General features: G+C 49.4%; 1 protein-coding gene across 5 annotated transcripts in view; it reads right to left on the bottom strand.

Annotated features, from left to right (window-relative positions):
- PTPDC1 (protein tyrosine phosphatase domain containing 1) overlaps nucleotides 1-18,631 on the bottom strand; it is a 61,526-nt gene continuing 42,895 nt past the window's right edge. For all 5 annotated transcript variants that reach the window (XM_055125665.1, XM_055125666.1, XM_055125667.1 and 2 more), the window contains 7 exons: nucleotides 16,243-16,323; nucleotides 15,890-16,008; nucleotides 13,992-14,129; nucleotides 9,395-10,629; nucleotides 5,537-5,722; nucleotides 2,955-3,065; nucleotides 1-374 (listed from right to left, as the gene is read on the bottom strand). In XM_055125665.1, the coding sequence (XP_054981640.1) occupies nucleotides 258-374; nucleotides 2,955-3,065; nucleotides 5,537-5,722; nucleotides 9,395-10,629; nucleotides 13,992-14,129; nucleotides 15,890-16,008; nucleotides 16,243-16,323 (1,987 nt within the window). In that variant the 3' untranslated portion in view covers nucleotides 1-257. The remainder of the gene's footprint in view (nucleotides 375-2,954; nucleotides 3,066-5,536; nucleotides 5,723-9,394; nucleotides 10,630-13,991; nucleotides 14,130-15,889; nucleotides 16,009-16,242; nucleotides 16,324-18,631) is intronic.

Here is an 18,631-nt window from a genome sequence, read left to right as displayed (position 1 = left end):
AACAGTAATACAGCGGTCACTACATTAATTCAGCTAAGTGAAAAAAAGCAGTACCAACTTAACGGGCAATTTCAACGAAAAGAAAGTTCAAAAGAGATTATTCCAATAAATAATGGCTGCAGAGAGGAATGAGCATTCTTCGCACAAATGAAGAGTATCTGAAATAAAGTGCTGCACGATACAGTTGCCCCAGACGTGCTGAGCGCTGGGCAGGACTGCTGCCTGGCCTTAGGTGCGGAACATTTGGGGAGACAGCACTAAATGCCAGGCACGGGGCTGTCTTTTGTCAGTTTCCTTTTTTCTTCCAGTGTGTGCTTAAATATTTTCTTCAGCGTGTTATAAACTACCGGTCCGTTTTCAGAATCCAAATTAACCTGATGACAAAGAAAATTCATATTCAGGGCACATGAATGTGAGTTTTAATTAGTCTCAATGTCGGGAGGAAAGCAGGAGGCGGGGGAGTGATGAGGTCTTACAAACAAAACTAAAACTAAATTTTAAAAACACATGGTCCATCTCACACATTTTTTTTTAATTGAGGCTGTATTAGAACTATCTATCGTCCACCTGAGCATTAAGAAGAAAATTTTAATTCTTTGTTCTTGGGCCATACCTGGCAAAGCTCAGGGGTTACTCCGGGGTCTGCCCAACTGGCAGGCTCAGAGGACCCTACGGGATGCCAGTGATGGAAGCCTGCCGGCTGTGTGCAGGGCAAGGGCCTTACCCGCTCTATTATCTCTGCCCAAGAAGGAAATTAAAGCAACAGCAACAAACCAACCCAGCGCCTAGATGTGAAGCAAAGGCACGTGCCCATCATGAAGAGGGTCAAACTGAGAGTGAGGGGATTAACTGAGACTCCTCACTGACAGTCTCGGGAAGGTCTCTGAGGGGGCCAGTGAGTCCCACTCTGCTCTGAGCTTCACTGTGAGTCTGAGGGTGCCTGATCGAGAAGTGGGCACCGGCCTCCGTGAAGCCCCAGGTTATGCCTGGAAAGTAGCAAAGTACTACTCAGCAGGACTCCTACATGCTTGACACACACGAAACCCCCCATGAAAGTGCTCTCATTGCAGAGGGAAGGCACCATGCATTACCCTGGCTGCAGAGGGAAGGCACCAGGTAATCCCCTTGAGATTGTTTACTTAACACAGGATTAGGCGTGACCTGGGCAGAGACGCAGCATCTGCCCCAGTCCCCTCCCCAGTGAAATGTGTGGACATGGGAAGGAAGAGTCATGCTCCTGGGGAGGCCAGGAGGGAAGGCTCACTTGTTTTTTTTGTTTTGTTTTTTAGCTTTTTGGGTCACACCCAGCGATGCTCAGGGGTTACTCCTGGCTCTGCACTCAGAAATTCCTCCTGGCGGTGCTTGGGGGACCCTATGGGATGCTGGGAATCGAACCCGGGTTGGCCACATGCAAGGCAAATGCCCTACCCGCTGTGCTATCGCTCCAGCCCCGGAAGGCTACTCACTTGCAAGGGGCTGGTAGAGTTTCAACCTCCTGCCCTGCCTCCCCCTCACTGGCAAACGCGCACGTTCACTGCCTAGCTTCATGGATGGGCACTGCTGGGTGAGAGGGGATGTGACGGCTCAAGGCTGCACGTGCCTCCTAACTGGGTTCCTCTGGGTGAGATGAGGGCACTGCAGACGGGGCTGCACAGACCCTGTGCTTGCTGCAGAGCCGAGGAACGCCCAAGCTGAGGTGACCCCAATGCTTGATGAAGGGGCTGTAAGCAAGCCTGCCCAGGTTTGCCCAGAGGAAAGCATGATGCTGCTTCCACAAGAAACAGACTCTGCCGAGACTGCGGGAGAGTGCGCCCAGCCCAGATCAGGGGCTGCCTGCTCGCAGGCTGTGTCCCGGGAGAGTCCCAAGAATGGTGTCCTGACATTTTAATAAATTTGGAGCAACTAGTATATTTAGCTTCTCATTAGTATCCTCCCAAAAGGCCAACAGAAGTTGTGAAGAATTCCTACAATTTTCAGAGAGAGACCAAAAAGGATTTTTTTTTCTAGTTAAATGCAAAAATGTTATTTTATCTTAATGATCGTATTCTTTACTCCACTTGGAAAAAAAACGTCTTTTTGCAGTTCTAGGTTTCGAACCAAGGACCTCACACCTTTGAGGTGAGGTGCATCGCTGGCCCTGCAAAAATTTAACATGAATAATGATTTAAATAGTTTATTTTGCTAGACACAAAACCACCACCACACCACACAGCAGGTCTCTTCTTGGGGAAACTCTAAATACTGATAGTCAAGAAGCTCATGGGATCCAGGCTTGAGCTACTGACTCCGGAAAGTCTTAAGAAGGGACTGAGCAGCTATAAATGATACCTCACTTGAACACCAACTGTGACGGTGATTAGTAAGGCTCACACTGACACGGGCACCTCTCAAAAGTTGGGTTCTTTGTTTAATGATGTGTTGACGCCATTTAGGACGGGAACCAACACATTAGCTGAAGGGGTGAGGGAACCTTTTTCTCTTAGCTTGAATCTTGCTTCGTTCTTCGGCCAGGAAGGGCTGATTCAAGCCCAGGATAGAAACTTAAAAAGACAAAGAAAACAAAACAACCAGGACATGGCACTGAACTTCCAATCCGGGTTACTGAATTCTCAACAGATGGTTTCTTGTTCAGACCCCAGGTAGAATTGGCTCAACCAGAAAAGACTCAGACGCCTACTAGGCTCATGATTTAAAAATACTTTCTCAGCACCCAATTGTTTCCATACAAGAGCTCTTTGTTCTAACGTTCTCCTTGAAAAAACCCACAGTGCAGCTTTTTTCTCAAACCACTGTTAGGAAACTGATATTTGGGGGCAGTTCTGCTTTCAAAGTGGTCAAGCATCCTTCTCCCCAGGGGAAAGTCGGCTGAAGTTTTGGGGAGAGGGTTGCCGACGTGTGCACTCTGGATTCACAGAGAGCCCCACGTGTGTGGGGGTCGGGGGGTGCATACCCACCTTGGTGAATGCCTGGATGCTGTGGGCCAGGACAGCATCCTCCACCTCCACTGGGAGCGTCCGCAGGCTGGCGAGGCAGTGCAGCACGCACAGGATGGTCTGGTGCTGACCCTGATTCGGCAGAAAGAAAAATAAAAAATCAAACAAGGGATTCCAAAATGCCTTGAGAAATCAGCTCACGGCGACTTCTGAGCCAGGGTCTGCATCCGAGGACGCCTCCTGGCAGACACTGAATGGGCTACGAAGGGCAAGCCAGTATCTGCTGTTGTGTCTGTGTGGTGTAAGCAGCACCCGGACGGTGAAAGCAGAAGAGCCAAACCACAACCACCAAACTCAGTATGTGCCTGTCGAGGAGGCAGGCTGGGGGGTGGCAGGGACCCTCGGGACACTGGCGGTGGAACTGGTGCTGGAACACGGTATGCCAAAAACTCAACTATAAATAACTTTGTAAATCATGGTGTCTTAATTAAAAAAAATAAATTCTTTAAAAAGCATTTAGAAGATAAAATAAAAGCTGGTTATTTCTGACATAAAGTATAAATAAATCTGGAGAAAAGTGCAATTCTGCATCAAGTGCTTTCCCTGCAGCAGGCTGAAGAGATATTCCGTTCTACTTTGTTTCGAGACACAGCACATGGACACCCGGAGCTCAGGTCTGCGCGTCCTGCCCTGCACACAGGCCCAGCGCAGGGCAGAGGGTCCAGAGACAGCCACATCTGTCAGGAGCATGGCAGTACTGACGGGGGAGCATGGCGGAGGGACGTGCCCCGCTACTCTCGAGGCTGCTGAGGGAACGGTCACCGCTCAAGCAACAGGCAAGAGGCACACATCGCTCTAGAGACACCAATTTCACTTGGGAAATCGACTGGAAGATCAGCGGGAGCCACAGGACCACCTGCAGGACCGAGGAGCACGCCCGCTGCGTGTGAAGGCCTGGCCTGGCATGCCACGGGGGGCAGGCGTGGCGCCGGCGGCCCCTGAGCTGGGCCCTGCTCTGGCGTGCGCTGCTCTGGCGTCCCTTCTCTGCTGGGCGGGCGCCTGCCTCCCGGGGCCCTGGGCTGGCAATGATGAAAGTGGAAATGGATCTCTGGGTTTCTAGGTGGAACCCAGAGAAGGCCCCGTGACCCATGGAAGTGACCGTCAACTCGACCCCCCATCCCCTCAGCTTCGTCTCCGAAATGGAACTGCTGAGGATCTATCCTCACCCAAGGGCCCCGGGTGCAAGGCGGTCTCTATAGCAACAGCTTCATTTCTGACGCCACGCCGTGTGCAATGGTCCAACCGTGCAACTGTCTGCGTGTGAACGTGTGCCGCAGTAGACGGCCTGGGAGTGACAGCGGGAGGCACAGTGGCACGGCAGGGGACTCAAGAGTGACAAGGCCAACAAGGTATCTTTGTAATTAAAGTGAAATCCTCTTTTCCTCTCTCTCTCTCTCTCTCTCCTGTCTCTCTCTTCTCTCTTGCTCTCTTTCTGTCTCTGTCTCTGTCTCTGTCTCTGTCTCTCTCTCGTTAAAACACCGACTTGTGCAAGCCCTTTGGAAGCAAAGCAGGTTTCTCTCCACCAGCCCAGGTCTCCAGGGGCCTTTCCCCAGGTGACCATCATCATTTTCTTCTTTTTCCCCTTCCAGACTCGCAGGTACAACCCACATTCATCAATATCTGTGTGCGCCGCACAGCACTCCACAGCACTTTGTGGAGAAATATAAATAGTCCAGCCTGCTCATAGTATTTTTTAAAAAAAAAACAATATTGGCTCATGGTAAGAAACAGTAGAAACAAATACTTAAAAGTGATGAAGTTGACAGTTACGTCTTGTCCCTTTGTTCCCTTTGTTCCTGTAAGAGCACTACAGAGTAACAGTTCATTTTTACGGGAAAACTTATATAAGGAAATAGCTACAATTTTTGAGCAAAAATGGGATGTAAAACTATAGGATTATTAACCAAGTTGAACATATGTATTTGGAATAAGAATCTGAAAATATTTGGGGCTGGAGCAATAGCACAGCGGGTAGGGCGTTTGCCTTGCACGTGGCTGACCTGGGTTCGATTCCCAGCATCCCATATGGTCCCCTGAGCACCACTAGGAGTAATTCCTGAGTGCAGAGCCAGGAGTAACCCCTGTGCATCGCCAGGTGTGACCCAAAAAGCAAAATAATAATAATAATAAAATCTGAAAATGTTTAAAGTGGTTCTCTGGGGGTTCCCCGTCCCCTTTTCTCGCACCTTCTAAATGTTTATACTGGGTCTGCACTTCTACAGTTATCTTGGAAAAACTGAAATAAGACTCAGATATGAGATTATGCACAAATTCCTTTTTTTTTGGTGGTGCTGCGAGGGGGTCACACCTGGTGTAACCTGATGCTCAGCGCTTATTCCTGGCTCTGTGCTCAGGGGTCACTCCTGAGGGGGCTCAGGGCCAGTGGTTGGACCTGGGCCAGCTGCATGCAAGGCACGTGCCTCACCTGCCTTACTATCTCTTCGGCCCCACAAATCCCATCTTTAAAATAATGTCTTCCTAGGGTGTAGAAGTTACACGAGGGCCTGAGCTGACGCCATCGGCCCGTCAAAGAGTGATTTTACCTTCTCCAACAGGAACAGCGCCTCGGCCGCCTCTGCACGTGAGCTGACCAGCATGTCCACGTCGGCTTTGGTGATCACGGGCTCCTTCAGCTGCTCTACCCACGACCACATCAAACTGCAGAGGGTGAAAGGGTCCCTTTCACCACAGATTCTTTCCCAAGCGCCATCTCGGGAATTTAGCTCTTTCTAAAAAGAAAGAAAGAAAGAAAAAAAGAAAAAGAACAGAGATGCACAGGAAAGGGGGGCAGAGGGGAGGGGAAGGACAAGGGGGGCAGCACAGGGCTGGGGGTGCGGGCGGCACCACTGGACATCTACTGAACCCCCGTCGGGTTCTGGCTGTGGACTGGGACCCCTCCCCGCACCCCACTTCTGAGGGGTGAGTGGGCTGAGACGCCCCACTTCTCCAGGCCTTGCTTTCCCGATGCCTCACACGTGCTGCAGGGCCAAAAGACCTGAGGTCTGACCAGCCTCCCGGCCGAGAAGGTGCTCATCTCCCCCCCCCGGGGCTGCCTCTCTCCTGAGCAGGACACTCACCCCTCACAGCCTCGGTGAACAACAACACGGAGACACTGTGAGGGAGAACCACCGCCGGAAACAATACTGTGTGACTAGGAGCACCTTGCAAACGAGCCTCGGGAGAACTGACCAAGAGGAAGCCTGTGCGGAAGCTTTGAAGTGTGACCCCGGAGCAGGGCATGAAAGCGGGAAAACGTGGCATGCTCCCTTTCAGATTCATTTTAAGAGTCCTCTACAGAACCACTGTTACTTTTCTTTGGGGGCCATAGCCGTGGTCTCAGGGTTATTCCCAAAGCGATGCCGGGGACGGAAGCCCGGGTTCCCACACGCAAAGACTGTGCTCCAGCCCTCTGTGCACATCCCTGGCCTCACTCTTTAGAATTTAACAAATAACAGGTCCCACAGCCTGAAAGTGGAAGAGCGGAAGTAACCAGGAAGTCTTGCCAACACACCGGTGCCTAGAGGTCATTTAAGCAGAAGATCCAAAACCTTTGCCTAACAGAGCTGGGAACATGAAATGAGCTCTTAGTTCCTGAAAGAATTTATATTTGTCTTAGAAACACATCTGTCTCCAACAGTGATAAACGATTAATTGCTTCCATATATTATTTGCTCACCTAGTATCGATTGAACCCTTCCTACCTGACAGGTACTGTGGCACACGACTAATCTCTGAAGTCTAGCAACCTGATAGGGAGGCCACAATGACAAAAATGGATTAATGTGCCCGGTGGCCCAAAGCAAGAAGCCTGCAAGAGGCTTTCTACCAGGCTCTGCTCTCTCGGTTTGGTGCTTCTGCCGTGCACAGGGCTTTCTGACACCTGGGTGCTCTTTCGTATCACATAAATATACCAATTCTTTTAGTTATGTCAAGTCTTTCATGCTCCATAGAGATCATACCTAACGCGAAAGAGCTTTTTATTCAAGTTTATAATGCTAGTGAGAAAATAATGTCTTTAGGAAAGATCTGGGGTGACAGGAAGCATTAAACACACAAACTACAGCACTGCTGCCCTGTTGTTCATTGACTTGCTCGAGCGGGCATCAGTAACGTCTCCGTTGTGAGACTTGTTGTTACTGCTTTTGGCATATCAAATACGCCACAGGGAGCTCGGCTCTGCCATGTGGGCAGGATACTCTCGGTAGCCTGCCAGGCTCTCTCTGGACGGAGGAATCGAAGCTGGGTCGGCCACGTGAAGGCAAACGCCCCACCCGCTGTGCTATCGCTCCAGTGCATACACAAACTATACCTGGTGATCTGTGATTGAGCGAGTAACGACCCCCGTGGATGTTCGAGTCCCCAGCCCAGGCGCCCGATTCAGAAGGGTGAGAAAGACTAACAAGGAACCTACATATGCACCACCTGCCCCCCAGGACGGCTAAGGAACTCACTAGAAATAACACGTTACAGGGCCGAGCAGAGGGACAGCATCTTATGCTGTTCACGTCATGAGCGTTTTGCTCTCCAGAACTCAGAGGCGTCTGACAGGAAGGCCTAGAATTCGTCTGGAAGGCGGGAAGCTGAGGCCAACCCGTCCAGGTGGAAGGGCTGATGGGTCTCGTGTGTGCCACAGAGGTGGGGCTCAGGGGGGAACAGGGGGGTCGACCCAGGATGATCTTGAGACCCACGGGCCTCCTGGGAGCTGCTGGACACAGGGGTGGAGACCTCGTCAGACGTGGACAGGAACTAATAAGGACTCTTCCCGTGGGAAGCGCATGAGAAGCGAAACTCAGGCGAGTTGGAGGCTCCCTGGGTGCAGCCCCGTCGGTGCAAAGCTGCCTCAGGCTCCGCCTCAGCGATGCCCCTGTTGCCCCCTCAGAGGCGCCCACCCTGGGCTTCACCCACAGGGCACTGTGGCAAAGAGTGTGGACACGGTTCACGGTAATCCAGGACAAGCAAGTATAAAGATGTCGCTGAGTCACTTCCCCGCTCAGCCCCTGCCAGGGCAGGGCTTCTGCTCAGCCCCGAGTCCCCTCAGCAGGGGGGGTGGGGCTCTGCTCAGCCCTGTGCCTGGGGGGAGGGGCGCTGCTCAGTCCTGTACCTGTGGTGGGGGTGCTCAGCCCTGTACCTGGGGGGGGCTCTGCTCATTTCTGTATCTGGTGGGGGGGGCTCAGCCCTGTACCTGGGGGGGCTCTGCTCAGCCCTGTATCTGGTGGGGGGGGGCTCAGCCCTGTACCTGGGGGTTGGGGGGCTCAGCCCTGTACCTGGGGAGGCCTTTGCTCAGCCCTGTACCTGGGGAGGCCTTTGCTCGGCCCTGTGCCTGGGGAGGGCCTTGGTTCATAAAACCAAGCCCTCAGGCCGGCCCTTCCTCCACAGCTGCCAATTCGGGGTGTAACATGCTTGATTAAGGGCCATCGTTTTGGTGCAACACACGAAAGGGGTTGAACACTTTAAGTTTGGGGCTGGAGAAAGTGCACTAGATGGGCACTTGCCTTGAAAGTGGCCAACCCAGGTTTGATTCCTGGCACCCCATATTTTCCCCAGGAGGGATCCCTGAGCATGGAGCCAGGAGTAGGCATAAGCACAGCCAAAATCCAAACAAAAATGTAAAAAAAAAAAAAAAATACATTCCAATTCAAAGCCAACAACTGGTCCCAAAGGTGCGATCTCAGATAAGACAGGGACACAGTGGGGCCACCTGCTGCTCCTGGCCACTCTTCAGGACCCAGAGCTGCCGCGACCCAGGGCTGAGAGGGCCCAGGAGAGGTGACGGGGAGGAAACATCCTTCACACCTCACCTGTCTTCACTCAACAGCCAGAGCGACGCACTGGGGAAGAATTTTCTTGGCTTTCATTTCTGTCTCTATCTCAGTGATTCAGAGGCAGAACCACCTCCCAGACTTGGGGTTAGAGACGTCAGGTCATTTCCCAGAGTTGTCAGCTGCGGCCTGCCCACCCGTCCAGCGGTCTGTCCCACAGACCCAGCGGGAAGGAAGGAAGCTGCTGGCATTCATTCCCATTAGCCCCTGGCTAGGTCAGGTTCCCCACAGAGGACCTAGCACTAAGCACTTCCTTTCACACAGACAACTAACAGGACGTACACGACAGTCCTGGATCTATTGTGTCTCTGACAGGAGGCTTACGTGGCAGCCAGGCAAAGTGACGCTCAAAAGGGCTGGGGTGGCAGAACAGCAGGGAAGACACTTGCCTTGCACACGACTGACCTGGGTTCGGTCCCCAGCATCTCATATGGTTCCCCTGAGCCCCACCGGGAGTGATCCCTGAGCACAGAGCTAGGAGTAAGCCCCGAGCACCGCCGGGTGTGGCCCCCACACAAACATTATACTGACATGCCATCCAACTCCGGTGACAAGTGACACGTGTAAGCAACAGACAAGTACCTGCCACATTTCGACCTTCCTCCTCACTTCCTCCTTCCCCACAGACTCATTTAGATTTGCGAGGGCTTTGGCCGCCAGCACTCTCCGTGCAGTGACACTCAGTTCCGACTGCTCGGAGAGATCTTTGCTGCCCCGTGTCCCAGGCCCCGCCGAGACCTGTGACTTGGAACCACAGCCAGGATCCGCAGGCACGGAGCGAGCCTCCCTGTCCCCTGCATTCGAGCTGGAAGCCCGGCCTTGGGCTTCGTACTGGCCAGGGAGCACTTGCTGGTGAGCACGGGTCGGCTCCCTTTGGAAATCTGCACAGTTGGGTGGCCCTGGTTCCTCAGGGTCGAACGCACACGAAACACCCGAAGAGAAAGTTCGACTACGCGGGACTTCCTTTGGGTTACTCTTCCTGCAGGAAACCGGCGATCTGTCATCCCTGGGTCCCTCCGCGCCGCCACCTCTGGCCTGATTCCAGAAAGAAAACGTGTTATGGATCAAGGTTTCCTTACACAAGTCCACGTGGGGGGTCTGCGGGGTGCAGCAATGGCTGAGGGGCTTCTGCTGCCGGGAGCTAGGGTCCAGCAAGGCATGGACGGGCGCTGTCCACGGAGTGCCCCCCTGCTCCAGAAGCCACTCAGCCCTCTTCAGGTCGGAGTCACTGTAGCTGAGCCGCCTCTGCAGACAGGTCAGGGGCTGAAGGCACTCGACATTCCGCCTCTTCCAAAGAGGGTCGAACTCGTGCTCGCTGGAAAGAATGAGACCCTGAGTTTCGCCGTCTGCCGTCACCAGGGAAGGGGTGCAGGAGTCAGCCGTGTCACTACCGTGCCACAGCAGCTCCTGGTCCCGGTGCATCGTCACCATCTCAGACACCGTCTTTTCGATTTCAGCAGAGAGGCCGGGTGCCGGCGCCACTTCCTCCGCCACCACCGGCCTGTTCTCAGCCAAGTCCAGGAGCAGTTTGCAAACCAGGTGGACGATTTTGGGCACGTGTTTCAGAAGCCGCGCCTCGTAGCCATGAAGCAGATGCCGCTGGCGAATGAGGTACTGTGCCAAGGTGACAGCGTGCGCTTTGGGATCACAGCAGGAGAAAATATTGCGAAGGGGAATCAGAAACTGAGTGAATTCCCGGATACACAGCAGCTGCCCTCGAGTCTGTATGGAGTTGGGTCGCTTTGCTCGAACAAATATGATTGCTTGGTCAGCAGTCATTCTTGTCGCAAAAACTAAGTAACACGCTATTAAAACACCTAGACAGTGGAGAAGATTGGTAAGAGAAAAATGCACATTTTACTTATCGCATTTTTTATGACTTACTATATGTAAAAGTGTTAGGAAATCATACAAATAAAGGAAAGCTTTGGGGTCATTATAACTTTGGGACTGCTTGTACAGCGGAGCGTGGATTCACTCGTCTGTAAGATGATGCCCATCCCCTTCAGCCCAGCCCTCCTGTTCTCCATGTTAACACATGAACAGTCACGAAGGGATGAAGTATGGAGGAATGAAGTATGGAGTACTCAATATAGTCTGATGAGTAACTGTGAAGCAAGAAGCTCTGATGAGTAAGCATGGGGTAAGTGAGGATGAGAAATAAGCATAGAATAAGGAGGGATGAGGAACAAGCATAAAATGGGATGAGTGAAGAGAAAGTCTGGTGTGAGGGAGGATAATGAGAACGTGTGAAATAATGGGGAAGACAATGAGTAAGTGTGGAGTATGGAGAACGTCAAGTATAGAGTAAGGCGGGAAGGTGAGCAATCCGGAATGAGGGAGGATGATGACTAAGTACAGAGAAAGGAAGGAAGGTGAGCAACATGGAGTGAGGTCATATGATGACTAAGTGCAGAGTAAAGAGCGAAAGTGAGCAATACGGAGTAAGGGAGAGTGATGAGTATGTTCAGAGTAAGGAGGGGAGGGGAGCCAACCTGGAGTAAGGGAGAGTGATGAGTATGTTCAGAGTAAGGAGGGAAGGGGAGCCAACTTGGAGTAAGGGAGAGTGATGAGTATGTTCAGAGTAAGGAGGGGAAGGAAGCCAACTTGGAGTAAGGGAGAGTGATGAGTATTTCAGAGTAAGGAGGGGAAGGAAGCCAACTTGAGTAAGGGAGAATGATGAGTATGTTTAGAGTAAGAAGGGAAGGTGAGCAATATGAAGTAAGGAGCGATGATGAGTAAGTTAAGAGTAAGGAAGGAAGAGAATAAATGTGGAATGAAGGAAATGATGAGGAAGTGGAGCAAGACGGGATGCTGAGTAATCTGGTGTGAGAGGACATAGTGCAATTTCTCAACTTTGCTCTGACCATGGTCCCCTTCCAACCCTGGATCCCTGCTGCATCCACTAGTTGGTCCCCTAGACTAGAGTCACGGCCCCTATTTATGAAATATCCCCTTGGAGTATCCTGCAGGACCAGGGGGACCATATGGTCTCTGACTGAGAAATGCTGTTAATATGGAAAATAACGAGTATAAAGAGGAAGATGAGTAAGCACGGAGTATGGGGAATGGTGTAGAGTAAGGAGGAGAGTGGTATAAAGTAAGTAACAGTGTAGAGTACGTGTGGAGAATGGGAATGAGTGTGAAGTAGAGAGAAGGATAAGTAAGGGTAAAGAGAGGGAAGGATGAGTCAGTGTGGTGTACAGGAAACGGTAAAGGTAGAGTAAGGAGAGAGGATGCCCAAGTGCAGAGTGTGGGGGATGAACAGAGAGCATGAATAAGTGGGGATTAGAGGGGTTCTGGGTTAACAGGGAGTAACAAGGATGTAGACTGAGGGGGTACATTAGTGAGTGTGAAGTGGGAGAAAGACATCTGACTGTGAGGGGTTGTGATGTGCAGTAAACAGAGGATGATAAAGTGTGAACCAAAGGAGGCTACCTAGTGAGTGGAGAGTAAGGAGGGATGATTGTAAGTGTGGAGTGAACGGGGAGTGAGGAGGGTTAGGGATAAGCGTAGAGGCGTGAGGACTCAAGGAATTCATTAGCTAGCCAACAAATTTTACTTTTGTCAAACTCCCAGTAAGAAGGAAGCAAATCCTGCTCTCTATTAACTCTGAATAGCACTTAGGATTTACCTGGGCTTGGGACTTCTCAGCTTAGCAGTTAGCACTAGCAACTGTCAGCTCCAGCTTGGCATTCTCCTTACTTGATCGTTTGGGGGGTGGGGTGGAGGGAGATTACTCACATTTACAACCCATTCTCACCCTAGGATTTTATCTACACTATGCTTTTCTCCAAACCATTATATAAGTATCTTTCTAGAAACACTTAATAATAAAGAAATCAGGGGTTGGAGTAATAGTAAGTAAGTAGGGCCTACGTTCAATCCCCAGCATCCCACATGGTCCTCTGAGCACCAGAAGTAATTCCTGAGTGCAGAGCCAGGAGAAACCCCTGAGCATCACCAGTTGAGACCCAAAAAGCGCCCCCCCCTCAAAAAAATCAACTCATCAGTATAAATACCATATATTCTTTTAAGTTAGTATCAAATTTAAATAAGTAATGAATGAAAAGGTCAAAATCAATCAATTCTATGTCAATTAATATTGAAGTGAAAGGCAAATCAAACAATACCTGTGTGGTTCTCCAAGTTTGAGACTCTCGTTACATATGAAAATGAAAACTAAGTGTTCCCTGTGATATGGGAGATAGTGTCCAACTTCTCCGTCACTAGGACATGTCAGCCCTTTAAGTACACATGAAATATTTGCAGAGCTATTGTGTGGCCTCCTCGGGAAACAGTGAGTTTTGCCTGACTCCTAAAACTATTGAGTCCCGGTCCTGAAGATGACCCACCCAGGTAGGAGGCCTGACGGCACAGTGCAGAGAGGACGGAGTCAAGCACTGGTGTGTGATCGGACCCAAGGACAAGAGAGACCCAACAATCCATACAGCATTGTGCGGAAATTCTGCCGCACTTTCAAATAAAACACACGCACACACAAATCTAGGGTTGAGAATTCTCCTTTCTAAACACAGTCTGTAGTCATGGATTTATGCATTTGTTTCTACTCAGGACACATCCTGGCTCTGCCCACTCTGGTGGTCTCGGGGGACCGGACGCAGTGCCAGGGATGGACCCTGGGTCAGCCACACGCAAGGCAAGCGCCTTCCTACTGTCCTGTCTCTCAGAAGAGTCATGAATTTAAATCTCGGTCCTGATATTTGCTCGAGGTAACTAATTACCTGACCTTCAAAACTCCCACTGTTTCTAAAGACTTAGAAAGACAGTAGGTGTAAAATGTTTTGGACAGAGTAGGTTCTATTGTTTGTCATTTTGTTATTATTTTGGTCAGGAAAAATTACCCTTTTAAAAAGACATTATACATTAAAATATGGTGTTTGTTCTTTAAAAAAAAAAAGAAAACCAGAGTGGTCATTTAGCTAGCTATAAAAAGCTGTTTATGTAATAGGAGTTTTGAGTCCTGAGTCATTAAAACAGTCTCAAAACCATAGTGAAATGAAGATTTTCAAATGTCTTTTATTTACTTCTTCCCTTTGACTCCAAAATTCTGATAAGATGCTGAAAAAGATATTTACTCTAGAATTAGGAAATACTAATCCTATTCTGTTTCAATATGCTACTAGATAGCCCAAAAAAACCACCTCCTAGAAGTTACCTGTTCGGCCGAGTCCTGCGTGACAATGGACAGCAACCTTTCCTTCTTGTAAGGCAAATGTCATGACCTTCACCATATCTAAAATGGTGGTGAGTGACGCCACGCCATAATCCTTCCACCCGAAATTGTAGAAATAAACTAGAAATGAAAAGAGAACAGCCCCCAAAAGTCAGATAGGAAACATGCTTGAACACTTAAAAAAAAAAGTGAGATAGCATAAAGTACAATGTGTTTCAGCACTTAGAGTTCACTGGCTATGGAGACCTATTCTAATAGGCTTTTTCTGTTCCTATTAAGTTTATTATTAACATATTTTTTAATGAAGTACATTCTATATTAAATTAGTTCCCACTGAAACTCAACCAGAAAAAAATTATTACAAAGTAAGATTTCAAATGAACAAAGCCAGTGTCCTGTCTTAAGATTTCTCTCCCCACATGCCCTCAGCCCAGATAAGATTCGGAGCTGCTGCTCGAGAAACAGACCCTCTGCTCATAAAGACTATGATCCATGAGGTCTTCTAACTCATTTTGACACCCAGAGCGGCTTCTTACAGACATGCATCTAGACTGTGAACTGAACTAAAATATCAAAAATCCAAAACCGAAATCCAAATCCAAAAAGAAGAGCTCATAGAATCTTCATTCTCAGCAGCGAAAAGAAATTATTAAATGATGCCTTTTCAGCAGGCCTGATTGTTGGGGGAAAATTCCAAACAATAATAGTGAGTTCTCTATTGAAATGTTGAATGTATTCAAAGTATAGAGAATAAAATGAAGATCATTAGCTACTTAGGTGGGGGCTGGGTGGGAGGGGGGTATATTGAGGTTCTTCGTGGTGGAACATGTGCACTGGTGAAGGGATGAGGGTTCAATCATTGCATGACTGAGACTTAAACCTGAAAGCTTTGTTTTTTTTTTTTCTCACGGTGATTCAATAAAATAAAATAAAATTAAAAAAATAAAAGGATATAAAAGCAATCCAAATTGAAAAAAAATAAAATAAAAAGAAGTTCAACCTCTTAAAAAAAAAATTTCTTTCCCCAGCTATGGAGGGAAATCAGCCATGTTTAAATGCTAAAAGATGTCTAAATGACTGACAAATGGCACAAGATGACACATAGAGATTTTCTAGCTAGCTAATGGGGAAAATATAAGCCAGGCACAGCTTTCTAAAAACAAGCTCTAACCTCACACAGGGTTACTGTCTGCCCTGGTAGCAGTGATGCGTGCACTGTGGGTCCTTAACCACGTAGCCGGTGAGGTGTCCCCTGAGACCCAGCACCCTGCTGGGGTACAACAAGCAGCAGTGACAGCACAAGCAGCAGCAGGAGCCCCTGATCACCTGCACTGTGGTGAAGACACCTCTCTCGAGAGCTGCGTGGTCTAACGTGCAAAGCAGAACCTACTTCTCACAGGACTGCTAGGAGCACACACAGAATGAGACAACCATCTGGGATCTGCCCGTTTTCATTACTCAGAAGTGAAATGTTACCAATATTCCTCCAGGGCCTCCACCCGAGATCCCTCTCTTAGGAGAAGAGGAAATGCCAAGCAGTGCCAAGGAAGAATGCCAGCTCTGTCTAAAGTCAGAGTCAGCACGGCCTGGGACAACTGCGCAGCGTTATTTTCTACTCCCACTTCTAATGCCACGAGACACGGGTCAGAGTGACAGTACAGCAGGCAGGACGCTGGCCTTGCATGCTGGTGATCCAGGTTCGATGCCCAGCACCCTATATGGTCCTCTAAGCCCTGCCAGGAGTGATCCCCGAGTGCAGAGCCAGCACTAAGCTCCTGAGCACTGCTGGGTACAACCCCACAACAAAAAACAACCAATAAAAAAGGACAGAATGTCTTACTGCCACGCCGATTATTCATAGGGAAGGGGCGGAGACTTACTGCCAGTCTCCATGAAGGCCTCAGGAAGGTAGGTGAAGCCACTTTCCTGTTCCAGAGGGTTCCCACAGCTGGCATGCTCACCAGGGCGCTGCAGGTTGATTATCGTTTTTATGCCATGGCTTAAAAGGAAAAGAAAAGAAAAACTCATAATCGATGCTAGCACTTAAAAGGATTAACCTTTTGTTGTCGTTGCACTAATAAACACTACGATCAAACCTTCACTTCCTATTCGAAATGAGCTCTTTACTGCATACTATGAAAATAAAAGCACTGTGCATTTAAAGCTAACCACCATGGAAACAAGAACATCACTTGGCTTTATTTTTACGGCAAGTAAGTGTGCGGCACTCTACCTTCGAAACTGTTCGATGATGCAGTACTTCTCCAGGAGCTCGGTGGATGGGCGCGCCATGGCCAGGATATTTTCAGTCACCCTACAGACAGAAGGAGGCACGAGTGAGTGGCAGAAGGCCGGGAAGAGTGAGCTCTAAAGAGGGACAGACACGACACCAAGCCCTCTACTCTTTTCCCTATCATTGAAGAAGATAGAAGGTAAGAATACTTTTCTAGAGCTTTTGTTATAGGTTTTATATCCTGAGTAGACACTCTTAAGAAATACTAGCTTCTCGATATGGAAATCTCTCAAAAAAAAAAAAAGGAACAGAACTGCCATTCAATCCAGTGATACCACTTCTTGGCATCTACCCCCAAACACAAAAACATGAACTTGAAGCGCTCTATAGACACACCTATGTTTATCGCCACAGGAAAGCGTTTTCAAGGACTCTCACGAGAGCCTACAGGATACTACGGGGCATCCTCAACTGTGCAGAAAAGGCAACACTTGAATGACTGCCTTAACGTCACTTTGTGAGAAGGTGCTGGGGGGAGTTCTCTGCAGGGAACTGTCTCGACGTACCATAAAAAGTTAAAGGGGGAGAGTAATATCCATGTCACAAGATTGTGTCAAAAATCAATATGAACGGATTTCAAGTCTTAAACACACATGCTACTATGTGGTTATAAATAAGTGCAGAGTATTTTAGCAAAAAAATGTTTTTAAATGAGCTAGAGCAATAGCACAGCAGGTAGGATACTTGCCTGGGACACAGCCGACCCAGGTTCAATCTCTGGCATCCTAATATGGTCCCCTGAGCACTGCTGGGAATAATTCCTGAGTACAAAGTAAGGAGTAATCCCTGAGCGTCAGGTGCAGCCTAAACACACTCCACCCCCAAATCCATCCATCTATCTATCTATCTATCTATCTATCTATCTATCTATCTATCTATCTATCTAGGCTGGGCTTTGGGTCAGTTGGGAGTGGTTTCAAATGCTGACGGTTCTTCTTTATAGCAAATCACTTAGTTCTCTGGACCTCAATTCTTTCATCAATAAAAAGGACATTAACAATGCCTACTTCACAAGAGTTCTGTGAAGATCAAAGACAATAATTTAAGAGTGGCTAGCACAGAGCCTGGCGTGGAGCCAAATGGATTTGTATTGACAGTATGAAAAGAGAGAGGTCCGACAAACAGCATCCTGGGCTCAGCTTCCCCATCTGTTAGCCAAAGGCCTGCTAAGAGACAGAAATGGGAGGCATGGGCCCAGGAATTGGAGAGGCTTACCACAGAAAATGATGAACGGAGAAAGATCCAGAAAGGACCCTTCCCTAGAGCCAATGCCTGAGATGTCACAGGGTTCACTCTCCACAGAACACCTCCCCCCCCCTCAAATGGAAAGTCCTTAGAACAAGAGAGGAAAGAGGTACCACAGAAGCTGTAGGCGTGAAAAGGATTCAGAGGACATCATCACCAACAAACCCAAACTATTCATGTGACCCGACGCTGATCATTAGAAACTGACTTGGGTGCATTTCCTGACAACAGCAAGAAAGCCAGATGCAGCCTGGAAAGTGATCTTCGGGAGGCTGGAGGGGACAGAGGGGCCTGGCTGGCATCCTCACACCAGGACCGGCAAACCCAGTATGAAGAAGTATAGGCCGTACGCTGGGGAAGCAGGAGACAAGTATCCAGTTGATCACTGATCAATGAATCCTTGCTACGTTACAAAAAAACCCCTCCCAGACTTCTTTAATGGAAAATTCCTCTAAGTGTATTTGTTTTGGTTTTATCTTGGGGCCACCCCTGGTGATACTCAGGGGTTGCTCCTGACTCTGCAGTTAGGAATTACTCCTGGCAGTGCTTGGGGGACCATAATATGGGGTGTCGGGGATCAAACCCAGGCCAGCTGCATACAAGGCAAGGGCCCCACCGGCTAGACTAGCCCTCTGGCTCCTGCAGAGCGTCCTGAACGTGACGGGATCACTGGAAGGTCTCAGAGCCATTACTGGAGGGCAGACCTGGCAGCTCACTGCTAACAACGGGAAGGAACCGCACGCCATGCCAGAAACCAAGCGCAGGGCGCAAAGCAGTGTGCGGGCTCCTGCCAGACCCGGGGGCGGAAACCCCTGCAGAGACAATGCATGCTGTCGCCCGAGCCCCTTCTCCGGCAGGCTGGAGGCACGCTCCAGTGAAGATGTGTTCTTTCAGCCGGAACACCAGAACAGGCTCAGAGCGAGGTTTCCACTGACCGGTAGGGAACGGAACACTACGTGTGCACCCCAAAGTCTCAGACAGTTAGCTGAGTGCTGTCTATCATTTCCAGCAATTTCTGCGGCTGAAGGGGTATCTAGTGGCCCCTGTAGGTGCCTCACCTACATTTCACCTAATTAGAACCAGG

The sequence above is a fragment of the Sorex araneus genome, chromosome 2 (assembly GCF_027595985.1).
Source record: "Sorex araneus isolate mSorAra2 chromosome 2, mSorAra2.pri, whole genome shotgun sequence".
In the NCBI taxonomy this organism is placed as follows: domain Eukaryota; kingdom Metazoa; phylum Chordata; class Mammalia; order Eulipotyphla; family Soricidae; genus Sorex; species Sorex araneus.
Note: the sequence above shows the minus strand (reverse complement) of the source record. Positions and strands in the feature narration are given on the sequence as shown.